Genomic DNA, 21434 nt, shown 5'->3' with positions numbered 1-21434 from the left:
AATTTGTGTTGTAATTTATGTATTATTATTATTTGCTACTAAATCCGGCGACGATGGAAGTAGCATTCACCGGCGACTCCGTCATTGACGGCGGTGGTGTATCGAAATCGCTTGCAGTGATTGCGTGCACTGGCGATTTTGTATGTTGCGATTTTATATGCTCCGACGTTGATTCTCCGATTACCGCCGCCAGATTCGTTTCAATCGCATTTGATCCGACGGTTCATATGCGCTGCAATTTCATCTGTTGCCTCACTTATTGCTTGCTCTCTTATCCTCCCTGTAAGATTCCTTCATCATGTACTAATTTTAAGGCATTTTCTGACCTTTAATTAAAAAAAATTGTTGCTCAATATATCGTTTTCTGTGTTGCTATGTTACAGGATCGGAGTAATTTAGTTTATACAACTAATAATTATTATGTCAGAAAGTTATGCTTGATTTTTCGATTTTCAATTTTTTTAGAACTGTTAAATGAGTGACCATATGAGAAATCTAACTCATTTAGTTTACCAAAGCCAAGTGTTAAAAGATGCTAAAGTAGGAGCATGATGTCTCCTCTGAGCATTCTGATTCTCTTTGTATGTATGTGTATATTTCCATTTTAATTCTCAGTTAGGATTTGTATCATCTCTTATGTAGCTCTTATACAAAATACTTAGCTAGCATTTGGCCATAGATTTTGAGAGTTGTTTTTGAAAATTTATCTGATATCTGTTTGGCCATGATCAAAATCTGTTCTTTAAATATTTTTAAGTCCCAAAGAATGGCTCACACCAGTTTTTTTTGTTTTTGGGACTTCCTCAAAGGAAACTTCAAATTTTTTTCAAGTAAAATGCATGTCCAAACAGAACTCCAAATTCTAAAAATCACAGCTTCGAATACTCATCTTTTTACGTTCGAAGTTTCAACTTCAAAATCTATGGTCAAATGGGAGCTAAACCATTTGCTGGAAGCGAGGGCTTACATTAGTTTTACATTCATCCATGAGTGAATTATTGGTTTTGGAGCTTTTCTGCAAAGTTTCTTTTACCAGTAACTTCCTCTTGTATTCTCAGTCTAATACAATTTTCCAATCTTTCAGATTCAATGGGGTAAATCTCATCTTTCAGGTGTTTATGGCATCAGATTGGATCATATCGTAAGTATCATATCTGTGCTGGATTAGTTTTTTTGCATGCGACAATGCTTTGCATGTGGTTGTTATCAAGTTCTGCTCTCTTATGACTCGCAGATTGAGAAAGGGTGACTGATTGCTGAAATGCAATTTTATGTTTAAAACAGTGGCAAGCTGTCGTCTTTCCTCTGACATTGACTTCCTTAATGTACGCTGGCACCTTCATCCTCAAGCTGTTATTGTTGCTAGACTCGGGCCAAGAAGATGGGGGAAATGGAAGAAGCCTGTCACTTGACAGTATTAAAAATGTTGTCCATGAATTTATTGAATCGGTCTCTTCAATGGCGTCCGATATTTCAGCATGGCGTAATTTTTTTGTGGTCAGTAACCTTACTAGAATATTAAGCTGGTTACCTTCTCTGTTCACCTTGTTAGTGCTCTTGGCTATCTGATCTTTGTACTAGGATCAAGATTTACTTGAATCCTTCTATTTTGTGGTTACGAGATCAATAATACCCTCAAACTTCTGTTATTACTAACTCACTTTTGTAATAGCTTTCATGCCACCATCTCCCTGCATATTTGGTATATATACAGATGCATTTTCGTATGTTAGGTAATATGACAACTTCAAACTAGAAATATAACAAGTCTCCTGTTTCTTTCTTTTTGTTAGGTGGAAAGATCAATTCTTTCTTTCTTTCTTTTTGATAAGTAAGGTATCATTAATAATAAACTCAGCATCAGGAACTTACTGAGAGAGAGTACAACAAAACTAGATAGGAATCTGCTAATGCTGTATGGAGTCCATAAATACATCAAGATCATTCGAAAATTCAGCATTGTGCCATTTTTTTATACTATGAATGCATCTATACTTCAACAGCAAAGAGTTCACTTCCTTTCAAAACATAATCTCAAGAAGCTATGATTTATAAACGTGAAAATATGTTTTGTACTTAATTCTTGTTTGGAAAATGTCCTTTTTAACAGGCCCCACTTACAGAAGAGCTGGTATTTAGAGCTTGTATGATACCTTTGCTTCTTTGTGGAGGATTCAACACCTATACAGTGGTGTTTCTCTGTCCTATATCTTTCAGTTTAGGTAAGTACAAGCTACAAGAATTTCATTTTTAGATAAAACTTCCAAGAAATATGAGTTTGACTTGAATATATTTTTAGGATTTAAGAGTTCAAGATATATGTCTTCCCGGAAGTATGATATTGAATTTTCTTGGTAATACTACATGTCTTATCTGTTTTTATGCTTATAAGTTACAATCATATTTCCTGCTAAGAAAGAAACTAAAAGCTTTTGCATTCTAGTTGTTATGGTCCTGTGATCTGATCTCGATAGTGACTAACTGGCTCACTCAGGTGTGACATAGATATAATTGGAACGATCACAAGCTAAGCTACTCTCCTATTTTTGCATGGAGACAATGCGACTACGCATACACTATTCGACACAGACAATGGACAAATATTGTCATAAAATTAGGAAATTACATCACTATGATACATTGGTCCTATGAAACAGAGAGACTCTGAGACATTAGTTAAAACTGTGAAATTCGTGTATTTAGTTAAATTAAATAATATCTTACTCGAAGAATTCAGTTAGGCGATTAATCAGGTGAATTTTAACTGAAGCAAGTGCACATGGAGTATTCAGAACAAACTATGAAAATAACAGAAATACATGTGAATAGTTTCCAAGTAATGAGTAAAAGAGAGGTATTGTATTAGCTAATATTGATCTTGAGAGCAAAGTATCTACAATGCCCATAATGACTTTAGTAACTTTTTGACTGATCAATTTTAGTAAGTTGAGGGACTCATACACAAAAACTTGAAAAAAGTACTTTCGCAACTGTGTTTGGCATTAGAATACTATTATTGTTTAGAACATGCTGTCAGTGAACTGAAACTAATAATATTGCAGTAAAAATGGTCCGGAAATTTCTTGTTTGTTTTATATTTGTTGACTTTTAGACTTAAAGATGAAATGTGCTAAAAACCGGTACGGAAACTCCTTGTTTGTTTTATATTTGCTAACTTTTAGACTTAAAGAGGAAACGTGCTACTTCGATTGAAACTATTGATAGTTTTTCATTACCTCATCCCGAGTAACCATTGTATTATCTGCTTGCAGCTCATTTAAATCACTTGTTAGAATATGCTCAACGAAGCGGCAGCTGGCTCAAAGCTCTTACGATTGTAGGTATGATCTTTGTCTCCACATGTAATGTTTCTACATCAGAAGTCTAATATGAATGGACCATTATATGATGCTTTCATTGGGACAAGTGCCATGTGATTTATGTTTGAGTTTCTATTAGAGTGAGAAACTCCTGGAAAAGTAGTATATTGTAGTGGGAGCAATTGCATCAAATCTTGAGCATGGATAAAGCCTATCAGTTTTCTACGTTCTTCTTTCTCTATATATTTGGACGGGTTGAGCAATTTTGCATTTTTATCACATGGGGCATAGTGATATTCAGCTTGCATGCATACATGACATGGCACTCCCAAACAATTATAATATGTTAAAATAGCATCAAAGTTGCATACATGACATGGCACTCCCAACCAATTATAATATGTTAAAATAGCATCAAAGTTTGAGTTAATAAAGCTTGTCAGTTCACAAGGAAGATGGTCCAAATTTTGCAAGAATTATATGAAAATGTCCCCCTTACAGCTTACTCTCTAACTCCCTGGAAAATCCAAGTCATGTTCTCCTTCTTGTCTCCGAGTCCTTCTACCTCCTTTGATTAATCTTTCTTCTGCCTTCCCCGCCACTCATACGCTTTACGTCTCTCTTTTTAGTTTTCTGTGAATAATTATTATAGGTGATCAACATAGAACTAAGCCACCTAACCAATGGATCAAAATATGTGCTTCATTTTGTTGGTCACAAAATTTGAAGTCAGAAAGGGCTACTGAATGTGACTGATGGTATCTTACAAAACCAGGCTTCTTCAGTCGTATATTCATCAACAAATCCACTCTGTTTTGAATATGTCGAATTATGCTACGCACCTCGAAATGTATGGGCAAAGCTCAAGCAGACGGATCACCAGAGAGAAGCTGGCCTCGAAATGTATGGGCAAAGCTCCAGAAAAATATCTATGAGAGCCAGGGAGCTAATAAAATCCAAAAAATTGTCAACACTGTTTACAGGGGAATGAAAATGCCAACTGAATAATCAGGCTTAGCAACTGGCCTTAAGAGTGTAGGTTGGAGTTGAGATTCCACCATAACATCAACAATTTCTTTCTTTCTCCATATATTTAGATGGATTAAGCAGCTTTGCATTTTCACACCATAGGGCAAAGTAATATTTTAGTTTGCATTCAGACATGACTTTTATGTTTTCAGGCTTCCAGGTCGGCTACACAGTCATCTTTGGATCCTATGCTTCATTTCTCTTTGTTCGGACAGGTTAGCGATGCTTGCACTGTGCTTTAGTCATATGGAAAATCTTCTTTCACCCTTTATTCAATATTTTTTTAATCTCTTTTTTATCAAGCGGGTTTGGGGTGGAGACGACTTTCTTTAGAACTTTTAAGAATGAGGTGTAGCTTAGCATATCTTTGGCTTGAAAGGGTAGTTTTTTTGAAAACTTCTTAACATCCTATTACTTTTCGTTCTAGAATTCTCTCGACCCTGCCTATGAATTATTAGAAAAGCAATAAGAAATTAAGACTTGAAATTTTTTGAACTATGGTCCCTCCATTATTGTTCCAAAGTTCTTCTCTGTAGGCTCCATGCTCCACTACTGGGGTGAATTCAGAAGAGGGTGGAGAATAGAGGGTGCAATGACCCCCGCCCCCCTTCCTCCACAAACATTTGTCACTTTGTACCTCAATAGTTTGTCTTTTGGAAAATGTTTGGAAATCCCTTTAAGATTGTTAGTTCCTCCCCTCCTCCCCCAAAGAAAAAGTAGCAAGTAAAACAAATACCAGTTCACTACTTGAGACCCTGCACGTGCAGTTGGGAGAGCGGGACTGCTGTCGGTTGATGGAGGATGAGTGGAGGTTTATGTGCTCAATCCAAATTTTTTAGTGCTTAAGATTTGCTTAACAGAAAAAAAAAACACATTTTCCCTCCAGTAACAGCTGCTAATGTCAAAAATCAAAAAAAAAAAACACCTGCTAATGTCTGAAGAATTGTGTCATTGAAATCCTTAAACTCTAGTTTTACAAATTTTCTGGTTTGTTTCCTTATGAATGTAAATTTCCATGTCTAATTTGATCTCCGATGTACCAAGTTTGACAGCATTGAGTACCACGTTAGCATGTGTGATGAATCTCTATTTTGTCACAATAGCAGCCCTTGGCAATGAGTTTTCTCTCCTCTTTCTATTGTTGATCTATCTTTTATATAATTATCTAGTATTCGATGCTTGTGTTTAACATACTATACATATATTTACTGCAGGGCATCTTACCGCTCCACTAGTTGCTCATATTTTTTGCAACTATTTTGGCATACCTGTAATAATTTCACGGAGGACAGGTATGTCATTCTTTTCACTAGCGGAATTCAACTGTCTATAAAGGGTTTGGGAATGGGAAGGGTAGAAGGTGCTCATGCATGATGCTGGTGTAAATATAACGTGTGGACTGTATAGTAGGTCAGATTAAAAGCGTCGATGTATATGGCAATCAGTTTTGGAGTTGCACTAAGTTCCTATTCCTTTGATTCATTCGAGTGTGTTTGGTAAGGTTACAGTATGACTTTAAATTAGGATTTTGCTCATAGTAGATGAGATAATATAATTAGGCGTGTGGCATCAATCATACAAATACAACAGCTGTCTCTTTTAAGAAAAGAAGTTTTATGCAAGCTTTGAGATAATATAATAGATTGCATTAAGAAAAGAAGTTTTATGAAGAATAATCTTCTACAAGAACTTAAATGCATGAATATGCATATATGCCACTTCATTCCTAAAATTCCTTCAATAGGTGTTATCTACGGCGAAGCCAGGAATTTCTCTAAGTATGTTCAAGAACGTTAAATATTTAGTATTTACTTACAAACAATATTTGAGCTATATATACAATATAATTTACGAAGAGTGTTCAACTGACCCCACCCCCTCTTAGGAAACCCGTAGTTGTGCCCCCCGGGTGGAAGAGCTTCTGACAGATGTCCTTCGAGGTCTCTAGCATCTTTATCACCAAACCAAGCATGTTAAGTTACATATCATTCCTAGCCCTAGCTGATTATTTTCCATCTGCTTTAGCCTTGGTAGACAAAATTACCCGATACTTGTGATGGTGGGTGGTAGCAGCTACCCAATGGAATAGTTAAGATGCACGCATATTGACTCGGACCCCAATGTCCCTCAATCAGATAACATTTTTTACATTTTGGCCTACTTTCCTTAAACATACTAATGATAATTTTTGTTTTTCCTCTTTTATGGTTGTTAGGAATGGTAACAGTGGCATCTGTAGCTGGGTTGCTAGGTTTCATCTGGCTTCTTTTTCCACTCACAAGTCCTAATTTGTACAATACGACAACAGATAATTGCATGTGTTGGCATAGATATTGTAGTTGGAGCTAATTTTCTCAACTCCTAGAAGATTTATCAAGGCTAAAAAAAAAACTCCTAAATCCAATGTAACATGAGTAAGATGGAAATTTATTTTCATTTTCGATTGTATTCGTATTTTATTTTTTCGTTTTGACCTTTGTTTAGCAAGCATTGTCTTGCCCTATGAAAATCTGTATGGAAGTTCATCGTCAATTTAGTTTGAGACATTTGCTTGATATATAGTTCGTTTTTAATTTAGCTAAAAGAGGGTGGAGTTATCCCCAATTTGTGCTAGTAACGAGTAACAGGAATCTAGTGTAATAGTCGAGGTGCATATAAGTTGGCATAGACACTACAATTGTAAAGAAAACAGTGTATTTCGAGATGGGGAGTAAAAATTGACTATAAGTCACCTTTGTTAGGTTTTATTGTGAGATTTTTCAATGTGAATTTGGATTTAGTCGAATCTCAATGCGGGTTTTCTCATTTGTTTGAGTATTGGTGTGTGAAGTTATTTTAGTGCACATGTGTTGGTAGAAGGCAGTAAGTATTTCATGAAATTAATCAAGATGCGTGTAAATTGATTCAAATATCATGATTATAAAAATACAATTATTAATATTGGAAAATTTTGGAAGAGGAGGAGGGACATGTTGAAGTGATGGAGAAATACGTACTTAATTTCAAGCTTGACTTTTTAACAAGGTCGTTCCATACCAATGAAAATTCATTCAACAAAACAATCAATGAGTACTCATAAATTGAAAGAAGAAAAATATATGTTCTTCCTGTCATTAATTATTAGGTATATGTATGTGTGTAAGAGACTATAACAATAACATATTCAGTTGTAATTAGTGGCGTTTGGAAAAAGTAGAGTGTATGTAAATCTTTCGAAAGTATCTCAGTTCAAGTAACACACAAATATTCTTCTCATTATGAATAAGAACATTGATATCACTTGGAATAAATCAACAACATATCCAGTATAATTTTACGAATGAAATCTGATGAGAATAGAGTGTACGTAGAGGTTACTCCTATCTCGGAAAGATAAAAAGGTTATTTTCAAACGACCCTAAAGCGTATGCGTGTAAGCCTCTTGGAGTCTTGGTTATAAAAATATATCATATATTACTACATTACTATTATTATTTCATATTCTTGATTGTTTGAAAAGATGGTTTTAGAAGAAAGAAATGATGCCTTTTAGATATAGTTTCTGATGACCAAGATCTCCTCAACCAAAGATGACCTAAGTCTTCACAACTATACAATAAATAAAAAAATTAGAAAAATTCAAAATATATTAAATAAGAAAAAAGTAATAATATAAATTGAAATTTGCCATCATTTCTGAGTGATGGGAATGGATAATTAATTATTTATTGGAAGATTTTGGCCAATTGTATGTCTTTATGTATAATAAGGACATTTTTTGTTTTACAGTCATCATAGCCTATGTGCTGCTTCTAGTTTGACTTATTCTGGGGAAAAAAAAATTGTGATAATATTTCAATGAAGTGACCTGCAAAATCCTAGATATATTCAGAAAATGATGATGATGATGAATAAGATCAACATAATTTGAAAATCTCTTGGATAAGAAATGAAGAAAATTGACTAGGGGAGATAAAAGGTCAAAAATATGTATATTTAGGTATACTTCCAAAAAAAATAATCATTTCCTTTGGTTTCATATTTAATTAATTATTTGTATGGGGAAATGGTGTTGAAATGTGGAGTTCTTGTTTTATTGCACTTAATGACATAGTTATAAATGAATTTAGGTTTGTAATACACGTAATACATCAAATGTCTCTTAATTAATTATGTCAGTAATTATAATCTTTATGTCTTTAATTACTTGTCCAATTTTCCTTTTTTTTACTTGTCCTTTTTTACAAATCAAGAAAGGACAATTTCTTTTAATTTATTATACCGTCAATTAATTATTTTGAAAAAGGTAAAATTTTTTAAAATCTTAAATTTTTAATTCATCCACTTTATAATTAATAGGGGTTAAATGATAAATTCACTATGTGAATAATTAATTTTCGTGTCAATTCAAAAGTGAACAAGTAATTATGGACATAGGGAGTATATACTTAGACACTCAAATTATGATTTACTTAGATACACTTTAGTTTTTAATATTACGTATCTTATCAAGTTTTGGTGTCTCTAGATACGTCTAGATATATGTATCTCGAATACATGGGGTCAAAATTAGGTATAATTTGTTCTAAATACATTGTATCCAAGTGGATTCAGATGTATCTGAGATACATAACAAAACTCTCTGATCCCTTGCCTCTCTCTCATCTTGCTCGTCACTCTCCCATGTATTAGGTATCCCAAATACATGTGAATCACACCAGATACATACAAAATCTAGTGTGTGTACTTAGTGTGATTCTCATGTATCTGGGATACATACGAATCATGTATCTACATGTATTTTCTTCAATATATGGTAGAACATTCTTAATTAGTAGTAAGATACGTAATATTTTGAAAGTATATATAATAATAATATATATGGTAGTGAAGTATATCTAATTATGTAGTTTTTCCTTTATATTTTAATTAAATATTTAAACACATGATAAAATGTTCCTATTAGACATTTTTTGGGTTCAAATTAAAATAAAATTAAAAATGTGTGCCTCGACTCTAAAGTGAACAACATCATATAGATATGCTAATCAACTAAAACATGTCACCTCTTTTAATTATACACATTTACCTTAATAAGCCCATAAAATCTCATGTATGTTCCAACTGAGATTGGCATGTATAATTAAAAGAGATCGATGATATATTTTATGTGTTTAATTTAATTACTTAATAGCGAGATTTGAGAACACGCAACACATTTTTTCATTATTTGAATTGAAAGTCTTATAAAAATACTTTATCATATAGCTGTTCAACTGGAATAAATCGTATAGGTAGAATATAATAGTGAAATTTACTGAAAAGTTAAAAGGAAAATAAACGTATTTTAACGTTTAATAATTGTACTGAGTAAAAGGATATAACCATGATATTCTGTCAATTAAAAAAAAAATTCTCCTTGTGTCAATTAAATATTAGCCTGAATATATGCTTACTATAAGTTCAGATAAATTAAGATTCTCATATGAACATATCTTTGTTTTAGTTCTCATTTGCAATGTTCAACTAAGGTTCAGCAATAGTTGTATTGTAAATAATGTTTTGATGTGTATTTTATTTGAGATAAGAGCTTATCTAAATAATTTTTTTTATTTTCATAAAGTAAGAATAAGATATACGTACGTAAACACATGCACGGATTTATATAGAAGGTGGGGTGTCATGGCATCTAAATACTTGGTTAAAATTTTCTATTTTTATGTACAAGTGTTCCTTAGAAAAAAGGTATGTGTACACATCATTCTTCTCAAATTACATTGAATATGTTATTTTTAACTATAACTCATATTCATATTGAGAAGTCTCACTCCGAAAGTAAATTAATGGATATCAAATACGGATTGAAAAATTAAAAAAATTGGATTCAAATAATTTGAATTGATGCCAAAAAGCCCTATATTTTAAAGGTAAAATGGTACTTGATACGAGTGTAAAATTCAAATAACTAAAATTTGAGTAATTTAAATTTATGACATTTCCTACTAAATATCATAAATATTTCTTTCTAAGTAATTGTTAAATAAATATTGTAAAATCACAATAATGATCAAACACAACAATGGCCAATATGAGATTTTCACTAACCGGTCGCGATTTAGTATCTACTTTCTTTGTGTCGAATTAGTTTCAATTTATGTAACACTATTTTCGGCTATTATTAAAGGATGGTCAATGTGACGTGGATAGCATCAGCAAATGATAAGACGCCATGTCATATCCAAAAGGAATACGCTGGGGGGCCCTCTATCTTAGTTAATAGTATTAATTAATAATAGTAAGAAGGTACTAAAATCCTCATTGACTTTATAACATATGGTATACAAAAATAAATCTTTTGTATGACGTTTCCTCTGATTAGATCCTTTTTCAACTCACAGAATCTCTTTGATTTGCCAACATTCTTTTTTTTAATTATTTTTTATACAAATTTAAATAAAAAATTATATTATATTATATTAATCACTATTCCTTATCGTTCGAAAACTTTTCAACTGTAATGGTTCAATCTACTAGTGATATTGTTTGTTTTGGGTCTAGGTCTACACAGCTTTAAAACACGTCAAGTTGGCTTATTTATATATCCAACATCTCACATGTGTTTTTACCGATGTGAGATTTCTTGTCTTAAGTTAAGATATCACACCAACTCTAGCTCGTCTCCTTTTAACTTGAGAACCCTGCACCTCTAATTTATAGTTGTTGGTGTGGATCATAACCTTATTATATATAAATAATCATTCCTTATCCCTTACCGTTCGAAAACTTTTCAACTCTGTCCCGTCTCCTACCAACTAGAAAACCACCTCTAATTTATAGAAAATAGTTGATAAATAAGGAAATAACTCTTTATTAACTACAAACGAATAGACTAATATCAAATATCACTCTCATGGTAATTAATTTATAAATATTGTTAGCATAATATTTTAAGACAGTTAGCCAAGAAAGGTCTCTGCTTTTTTAAACTAATTCTAAAATTCATTCATTATATTTCTATTTCAAGTAAATTATGCAAAGTACTATGCTGTGAAACAAAAGATTACATTTTTGTTTCTTTCAACTTATTATTATTAATATGCTACATTATTTATTCTCATATTTTTTTTTATTTAAAGACAAACACTAAGGATTGCAGTTAATGAATTACAATTGGCCAGTATCACTCTTTTAGTAAGAAAAAAAATTAGCTGCTAACCTTTGATCATAGATTTTTAAATCAAATTAATCTTCGAATATCAATTTTACCATAAAATTTTGAAAATGTCTTCAACATAATTTGAAGTTATCAAAAACTAACGTTGGTCGATTTTTGGAGAAATTTTTCTTTCACTCTATTTAAATTTTTGCCATAACAAATATATGCCCAAACAAAATTTCAAATTTTAAAGTTTCAACTTCAAAGTTGAAGCTTAAATTTTTGTGATACTTGACTAATTTAAGTACAATAAAATGAAACAAAAAGGATAATTAAAGAGAGAAAATATATAAAGGAACCATATTTTATATTTCTTTTATATATATAGCTAATAGATTTGCTTACAACTTCTTAGCTCCAAAACAGAACTAACCCCACATACTAAAACAAAATATTTAAACATAGACAAAAAAAAACCCATATATTCCTTAATTCCTCTTACCTATATAACTAAAAAAAACACCAAACAACCATAACTTCCTACTTTTTGACCCCCTTACTAATAATAATATTTAACACCCCCCAAAATAAAATTAAAAAAAGTAACATAATATTAGTTCAATGACTAGATGGACCCCTTGAATACTTTATTTTTTTCACTTTTTCTTGGATTTTGATGAAGCATTCTTGGATGAAGAACAATTTGTGAGATTGAGATCAGGAATTGAATTGTTTTTTCCTCCTCCATTGTTGTTATTATTGTTGGTGGTGTTGCTAGGACCAGCTTGTGATAACCTATGTTTGAGTTCACTTAAAAGTTGTTGATTTTCTTGATTCAATAACTCTGCCTTTTTCCTTAGCCTTTCATTTTCAGCCATTATGTAGCAATTTTGCAAGTAGAGCTTTGAGTTAATTCTGTCCATTTCCTGCAAAAATTAACAAAAAAAAAGAAAAAAAACATCAGTATATTTTTCGGAATCTTGAAAAATGTATGAATCCTTCGAAAGAAAAATAGTGCATTTCTGAAGAATCTAACACTACATCGAATCCTTCAAAAGAAATATACATCTAATATACACGATACATGTGCGACAATATATTTAAAGGGTACATGTTACTTAACGAACATGTTATAACAAAGTTAAAACTATTGAATGCACTTAGCATTTATGATTTACCTACAAAGAGGAGTTTGAGGAAAATGGGAAAAAAGGAAAGGAAATAATGATATGCATAGGGGGGGAATTTATGTGAATGTGTAAAGGAAAGTATAGTAGGAGAAATCATTACAATTCAAAGAAAACAAGATCAAAAATTTAGAAGAAAAAAAAAACACAACAAAAAAGCAAATAGAATAAGAAAAAACAAAATCTTCAAATCTTCACACTTTCAAGAATTGGTACTCTTTTTCTTCTTATTTATTATTGTTTACCTCACTTGGAAGACAAGAATATATAAAGTATATAACAAGAGACAAACTTCTTATTTACACACACACAAAAAAAAAGAAGGGAATTTGTTATATTCCCAAGTTGAACATGCAATGAAAAAAAAAAGTTTCAAGAAACAATATACAATGTTTATTACTAAGAAGACATAAAAACATAACCTTTTGACAATTTTAGTTTATGAGAGGAGACAAAACGAATAAGAAAGTTTTCAAAAGTTGTAAACTTTAAAAGATAAAAATGTACCAATTCTTGAAAGTTTTGGGGTTGTGGGGTGGGGGTTGGGGGTGGGGTGGATTCTTTATTTTTTCAAAAAAGATTACCTTTTGGTTAGTTATAGAACAAGAAGTATAGTAGCTAGAAGAAGAAAGAAGATTTTGTTTGGTGAGTTTATCACTTACAACAAACAACAACTTATACTTCTTGGGCAGTAAAAACAAGAGATATATATAGTGGAAAAAGTTAGTAAATTTTTGGGGTAAGGGGGGTAGGGTGGGGTGGGTGGAGTGGGGGTAGGGGGGACAAGGCTTTTTGTATCTCTTTTTCTATCTGCACAACAATCATGCATGTGTAAGCATGGAAGGCGGCTTGTGTATAATTGTATAGTTGTTGTATCTATAGGCAAGGACTTAAAACCTTCTTCTTTGATTCCACTATGGTAATGATTACTGGCTCACGGATTCAGAATTTGAAATTTATGAATTATTACATTAACTTTAAGTTTAATATGTCACATTTTACGTATTTTTAGTTTATGATCGTAAAATTTAATTTTACTTTTTTTTTTCACATATTATATCAAATCAAAATCAGAAAAAACAAATTGAAACGAATAAATTTGTAAATTACAACATAAGGTTTAGGAGAGAGTTATTGAGTTTCCTTGAAGGTTAAAATTTACAAATAGTCATTTTTCATCTTTTGTAATTGAAAATTATTATCATGAATTTGAATTTTACATGTAAAACTCAATGACATTCTTGAAATTTTATTTGTGGAATTTGAAACTCAGTGAAAATGACTATTTTATGGTGATAAGATTGGAAGTGATCGTTAAGTGTTATTTTTGCTCTCATATATAACTCGTAGGTTGAACTCTAGCATGAATAATTATCGATTTTAGATTTTAATCAAATATACGTATAATTTATACCGTCAAAACTCTGCTACTATCAGTGTATATAACGTAAATTTAGATATTATCCATATATAGGAAAGGATTTAACCTTGTTCCATTCTACTATGATGATGAGTATAGTGTTTTTTTAGACCAAGGTGATGGAGTCAAGTGAATGATTATAGTTAAAGGGCATTTGAGTCTTTTCATAAAAGACAATAAGGGTATTTCTGTCATTTCATATAGAGATTTAGGCCTTAATATGGGCATTTTGGGCAATTCAAAGTGTATCCAATGATGATAGGGGTTTGGCCTTCCAAAGATTCGCAATGATGTTTTGGATTGGTTCGAACCAAGACAGGCCCATCATCACATCCACACCCCACCCCCCTTTTACCCCCCATCCTTAACTATGATTAATTTTTATTTTTAATTTTTTTTATTTTGCATAATTCTTCTTTTGTCCTCTTTATAAAAATTTCTTTAGAACATTTATTGTATTAACTTGACTCATTTGCCATTTTGAAGTTTTTTTAATCGGTGTTTGATACTCGTAAAGGATCTGATTAAAACTGAATTTGTAATGAAAACTACTATATTAGAAGTAAAGCTCTCATCCAAAGGTAGTTTCATATCGGATATTCGAACTTAAGACATTTAATTAATTAAGATGATGAAGTATTTATCTAGTTGAAACTCGGTTATTATCTAGATCATAGTTGGTGGTTTTGAGGGGCAAATTTGGAATTTGGAACCTTACTATTGGAGCTAAAAAGAGGTTGTTTGTCTATTAATTTGATTCTTATATTAGGAATCAAAAATGAAAATTGATTAGACAAAATAAGGTAATTTTTAAAACTAATTATATTCAATAAAGATGGAATAATACATATGTGTAACAATGCGATAAGATAGTTGAAATTCCTTATAGAGAAAATTTTACTATTTTATCCTTTTATAGCTATTTTACTATGTGTGAGTCTGAATATGATGTTTAAAAAAGTGAAATAAAATAGAAAATATGTATTCATATGTGTTCACATTTTTTGAAAGTTTTTTAGATTTCGAATTATACCGATAATTAAGCTAAATTGCGTGAGTGAATTAATATTAAGCATGATAGTGTTTTGTTTTTTAGTTAGGTAAAATTAATGCTAATAATAATCATAATTATTTCTGCCAAGGTATCATAAAGTAAGCATTATTTTTGCCATATTAAGTGTGATTAATTTGAAATAATTATGAGATTTTTAATTTTACAGATGGACTAACCTCATGGGTTATGAGTGCATTAAAGTGAAAAATGAAAAGTTTTTTTTTTGAAAGAAGCATCATATTCTATTTAATTTTCTTTTGTCATTCATGTTATTAATGTTTTGGTTTAACATTCTTTTTAAAATCATAAGTTTTTTTCTCGTGAATTTTGATAAAGGCCAATTTTCTTTTGCTTTAATTTGATTAATCGTCGATTTAGTTATTATCTATGACATTATTTACTTTAATCTTCTATGCAATTTAAGTTTAGCAATGGACGTTCCATTTGTAAAAGAAAAAAATTTACTTTTTGCTTATATGTTCAAATATGGGCTTGAGTTGATAATGATTGTGGTAGTAACGTTTCAAAGCTCAACTATTATTGACCTGATTCGTCAATCATGCGTAATTTCAGAATTTTTCTGTAAACTAATCAAATCTTGACAGTTCAAGTGAATATTATTAGTGAAATAAATATTTAATTATTTTAATAATAGTTTATGGCATGTGAATACATATTTGATTTTTTATTATTGGAATATGACCAGTAAATGTAGAAAAAACATTAGTGTTGCATTTGATTAATACAAACTATGTTAATGATAATATTAAAAAAAAAAAAACTTGAATCGTAAAATTTTTATGGTTTTAATTTAATATTTATTAATTTACACTTTTTATATTTTGTAAAATCGAATAATAAATATTCATTAAAAAGAGTATTTTTTTTTATTAATTATTAAAAAGAGTAATTACTAGTTAGCTAAAGAGGGTTATTATGTTTGTTTGTTTTTGGGCTCTGGCTTTATTTATTGCAAAGTGTATTTGTTCTGAAAATACTAATGATGACAAAACCTATATTAGCTAAAATAAATAATAATGGCATCTAGACTTACTGTTTATTCTTTCTTAATTAATAATAAATACTACTAATAAATAAAAACCCTGTGCTTTTTGCAGCAATTGAAATTAATTTAGTCTATTTTTATTTATTTTTGTTATAATAATAATGATTTTGGTTTCATAAATGAATGGTAATGGCAGCATTCATAAAAAAGATTTGCATGGCCATAGATGTCAAAGGGCATTCATTTTAATTGAATTGAGTACAACCCCCATCCATATTCATCATCACTTTCCTACATTTGCCTATTAACTACAATTATTCACTTAGCCCTTCTTTTTACCCATTCAACACCAACACACACAAGGGGTAATCCAACCCCACCCCACCAATTATGGTCGGATGGTAAGTGTTCTTTCATTTTCTATCTGATATTTTGAGTTTGAATGTGAAAAATATGAAATTGTTTTAAGTAGGAGATGTAATGTATTATGATTAAAATCTGAATTAGTCGAGTTTCAAAATAAGTATCATACACTATCAACCTGAGTTGTGGTATAGTGATGAACAGTTTCATACTTAAAAAGAAGTTTCGAATTCGAGTTCTGGGTATGAAAAATCGTATTGGAGTGTTATCCTCTAAATGGACCCTGTAGTTTGCAATTCAAATTTAATCGAGACTCCAATACACATTTTGAAACACCGAGTAAAAAATCAAAAAAATATCAAACACATAAGGAATCAAAATGGAAGCACCCTCCCTCACTACCCGGTGATAATGCGATTTGAGCCACTTTAGGAATAATTATTATTGATAGGGAGTGTTTTATCCTTTAAAATAAGTCTTTTTATCGACAATTGAGAATTGAGATTAATCGAATCCAAAAGTGATTACCACATTGATCCTTAAACTCTCATTCGAGACAAATACTGAATTTTAATTTGATGAATTTAATATTTAGATTTTAACTTTCGATTCATTATAATATTGAAATTTTAGCTTAATATTGATGGTTTGACAAAACACATTGCTTTACTATATCTATTTAATAAGTTTTATTTAATATAAATTTAAATTAATCAAATCAATTGATTTGAAATTGAAGATCATGATTAATAATTCCTAAACTTATTAAAGATGAAATTTTGGAAGATTGAGTTGTGGGGTTTGGGGGTAGGGGTAACTCGTGTGTAATCCTATTAAGACATTATTGATACATGTGAAGAGTTCTCATATTTTGGGGTACAAATACATGTGAAGACTTTTAATGTCAATTGAAACTTCTCTTTTTATCTTCACGAGAATTGTGACGAAGTGATAAGTATTTTTTTATTATTAATCAGAGATATTATGTTTGAGTCCTTTTGAATATGAAATCATTTTTACTAGAAAACATATTACTCTTTAATGTCCTTAAAACATTTTAATGCAAATTCAAATTAAATTAAATTTTTATACAGATACTGAATATCGAATGAAATAAAAAAAACTTTTTTTTAAAACCTCATTGCAATGACCTCATCACCATTGCAGCTAATAAATTTTAAGTTCACTTTTTATTTCTTCTGAGGTAATTTCTAATCATTTCACATAATACCATTACCCTGCAACTCTAATGATGGATTTTTTTTTTTTGCTATTATTTATTTTTTCCTGTGGTGCATAGAACCCTACACGTGAGTGTTTATATTTGCTACTCATTTTGTGGACCTACGAATTTAATTTTTATACATAGATAATAATCATATTATGTTATAACATTGTAAAATTATGTATGATCGAATGATATTACAAAGTCGTAAGATTATGTATAAGGTTGATGCTTATTTAGTGTCGAAAGGTTAAAAAAATATTGGTAATTTAACGAGAATAAATTAGAGATTGTAATTATATATATATATAAAGCTGAAACATAAAATCGATTATGTGGCGCTCTCTAAGGCCTCTAATCCTATTTCTCTTTTTTTGTGATTNTGTGGACCTACGAATTTAATTTTTATATATCGATAATAATCATATTATGTTATAACATTGTAAGATAATAATCATATTATGTTATAACATTGTAAAATTATGTATGATAAATGATATTACAAAGTCGTAAGATTATGTATAAGATTGATGCTTATTTAGTGTCGAAAGGTTAAAAATATATTGATAATTTAACGAGAATAAATCAGAGATTGTAATTATTATAATAATTTTAAAATGGTAAAATTTGTTATTGGGTAAGTTTCAATCAAGGTTAAAGCGTAACAATCTAGATACATTTCAAAAGAGTCTCGATAAAATGAAATATCAATGAAGTCATACGATCAAATATTTTATGACGACATATTTTTTGAATTAAGGAATATAAAATATTTTTCCTTTTACGTGAATCCAATTTTTATTCTATCGAAAAAGATCATTTTTAACAACTTTTTTTGCCATTTAATTATTTAATTCAATAGCATTCTGTTAGCTAGAAACAAATTTGATAAATACTCATATTTTTTAGTACATCAAGTTAAATATATTAATAACAATTTAGGGGTTTAGATTGCAATACAGAAAGATCATAAAATTGCTTTTTTGTTTTTTCTATTTAATTTTGCCATTTATTAATTTAAAAATAAATATTTATTTGGAATTAAATTTGGTCCTTTGTAAAGAGAGTGATAATGATGAGAAGAGAATCTCGAAGACTGCAAAAGTTGAAAATTTTGGTATGGAAGACAGAATAAAATGTTGGTAATTATGTAAAATTTATTAATTATTATTTCTAAACATAATTCATAATTATCCACTTTGTTAGCATGAACAGTTGCCTATAATAAGTTATTATTCTAATAAAATACATTAACTAATCAATTAATTAAGGGATAGTTTACCCTTCTGGTCCCTAATTATAGTATATTTAATCTTTTATTAGGGATCAAAAGTATACATATCAATTAATTAAAGATTATATGTTTTTAATCAAAAATCACAATGTGTTTATTTAGGGACTAAAAGTGATAATGCGGTTGATCATTAACCGATTTGTTATATTTTTAAATCCTTTAAAAGTTAGAAAGGGTTTTAAGATTTGATTAATTCAGACTCATTTAGTATAAAACACATTAAAATGGAAAGTTTTTTTTCCTTAGGAATTTTTTAATCCAATATTCGAATCTGAGACCTAATTGAATACAAAGAAAGACCACTAATTTTAGTAGTAATATATCCTCTTAGTGATGCATTTTCGAGTAAGTGTAAGACTATTCCAACAAACTTATTGTTTAAAGTTAATGTAATACGAATATTAACTAAACATGGATTCATGATTAGTGATGATACCAATTAATTTTCCATATTTGGATTAGAATAAAAAAAAAAAAAATTTTTTGAAGATTGATGGACCACAAAACTAATAGGTAGTTACATTTTAATTAAAAAAAACAAATTAACAATTGATGGGCCACAAATCTATTGAGGTAATTACATTTTTTTTAATACAAAAAAATAATAATTTTTTGGGCCACTTAATGTCTTAATCTATAAATTGAAATGGTTAATTAGAAGGGAAATTAGATAGAGATGCTATTGGTGTCAAACCCTAATTAAATATTTATTTAAATGAACCTTTTGTCTGTCTTATGTCTACCTTTTATCCAACACTTTTCATCATGTTTAATTATTTTTACAGCATTGCTAGATTACATTACTAATATCATCACTAGTAGCTCAAGTGAAATGATATGCATTTTAGTTCCACCAAAATCTATTTTATTTTTTAAATAAAATTAATCAACTTACTATTTTTATTTTTATTGGAGGTAAGATGTATCTACAATATATTTATACCAACTTTTGATCCACAATGGTGAATGGTGGATTGGAAATTATTTAAATAGTAAAATCACTGATATTTATTTTAGAATAGACTACTTATATTATATATTTTGAGGTGCAAGTAATTTTCTTTGAATCTTACGTGAACGTAAAATAGTTGGTTCATTCGAGTATCTGAGGAGTCCAAATTTATCTCCTTATATAGTATTAGGCCCATTTATTGAGTTGTTTTTTTTGGGAAAACTATACAAATTAGACATATGTATTGTTTCTTTCTCTATAATACTGTAATGACTCGAAAGGTCATTTTGGTAAATTTTCGTGGAAATGACTATTTTGCCCTTTCGGTAGTTGCCCCGAGTCCCATGTTTTGTTGGTTGTAAAGTTGGTTTGAGGAAAAGTTGGTAAAAAGTTGAGTTTTTGAGAAGTTGAGTTTTTATGAGTTAAAGTTGGTTAAAAAGTGTTTTTTCGAGTCATTTGGAGTTTCGGGACTCGGATCGGATTTTCGTTGATTTCGGCAGTTTTAGAATGTCGAAACAGGTCTGTGTGAAGTTACGGAATCGAATTTGGAGTTGAAACGAAGAATTGAGGTCCTAAGTTGCTAAAGTTGTGAAATTTTGATAAAGAGTTGACTTTGGTCAACATATGAGGTTCCGAAGCTCAGATTGAAATTCCGAGAGTACCGTTGGTTTCGGGAGGCGATTCTAAGTCTAGAATGACTCTTGGTTGAATTTTTAGATGCTCCGTTTGAGTTTCGAATTTTTTTTGGCGTTAAACTAGTTTCTTGGCATCTTATTGAATTTCGGGTCAAGGAGTCCTCGAATCCAAATTTCGACGGTTCCATTGAGTCCGGAACGTCGAATTTAGTGGGGGTACATATTTAGTTTGTGTGCACGAGATTCCGAACGAATCCCGAGGGTCCAACGGGGACTTAAACTTTGGTGTTATTGTTGTGTTTCAGCTGCAATAGCAGTCCTTTTTAAGTCAAAAAAACAGTAGCCATTTTCCTCCAACTTGAAAAATACCCATTTCTCCATTTTTAGACTTTGAGAGCTCGAAAATAGGTGATTTCAAGTGGGTTTTCGCAAGGAATTCATTGGGTAAGTTATTTCCAACTTATATCTTTGATTTCCATCGATTATTTATGGATTTTAACATCAAAATTTGAGATCTCAACTGAAAAATTTGGGGGTTTTTGCCTAATCCGAATTTAATAGAAAATTTGAGTTTGTGAACTCATTTCAACTCCTTTTTCGAAACGGTTTTCACTATTGGATTCTAAATTTCTTGGGGAACATTTTTCACTAAAAATTTCCAGATTTCGAGAATATTTTTCGGAACGAGATTTTTTTGACCATTTTACCCTTTTCTCCAAATTTCACGATATTGGTGTTGTTAGATTCGTATTGATTGTGAGATTCCATTTATGAATAGATTGTGGTGATTTGGAGCGTGCTCGGAAGGGTAAAA

At 30.3% G+C, this 21434-nt stretch overlaps 2 protein-coding genes across 2 annotated transcripts; one reads left to right on the top strand and one right to left on the bottom strand.

The window, feature by feature from the left end:
• Positions 1-38: 38 nt before the first annotated feature.
• Positions 39-6827, top strand: LOC125871733 (CAAX prenyl protease 2). The gene is given in 9 exon segments (XM_049552390.1): positions 39-127; positions 129-282; positions 1085-1141; positions 1285-1497; positions 2111-2222; positions 3273-3341; positions 4502-4564; positions 5564-5641; positions 6565-6827. Coding segments are annotated over 9 exon segments (954 nt in total). The 5' UTR covers positions 39-53; the 3' UTR covers positions 6699-6827.
• A 5303-nt stretch (positions 6828-12130) lies between these two features.
• LOC125871339 (protein LITTLE ZIPPER 3-like) lies at positions 12131-13334 on the bottom strand. Its single transcript, XM_049551927.1, has 2 exons — positions 13256-13334; positions 12131-12410 (listed from the first exon to the last, which is right to left on the bottom strand). The coding sequence occupies exon 2, from the start codon at positions 12405-12407 to the stop codon at positions 12141-12143; it is 267 nt and encodes an 88-aa protein (XP_049407884.1). The 5' UTR covers positions 12408-12410; positions 13256-13334; the 3' UTR covers positions 12131-12140.
• Between the last annotated feature and the right edge of the window lie 8100 nt (positions 13335-21434).

Source organism: Solanum stenotomum, chromosome 7 (assembly GCF_019186545.1).
Source record: "Solanum stenotomum isolate F172 chromosome 7, ASM1918654v1, whole genome shotgun sequence".
NCBI lineage: Eukaryota > Viridiplantae > Streptophyta > Magnoliopsida > Solanales > Solanaceae > Solanum > Solanum stenotomum.
This window is presented reverse-complemented; position numbering and strand designations above follow the sequence as displayed.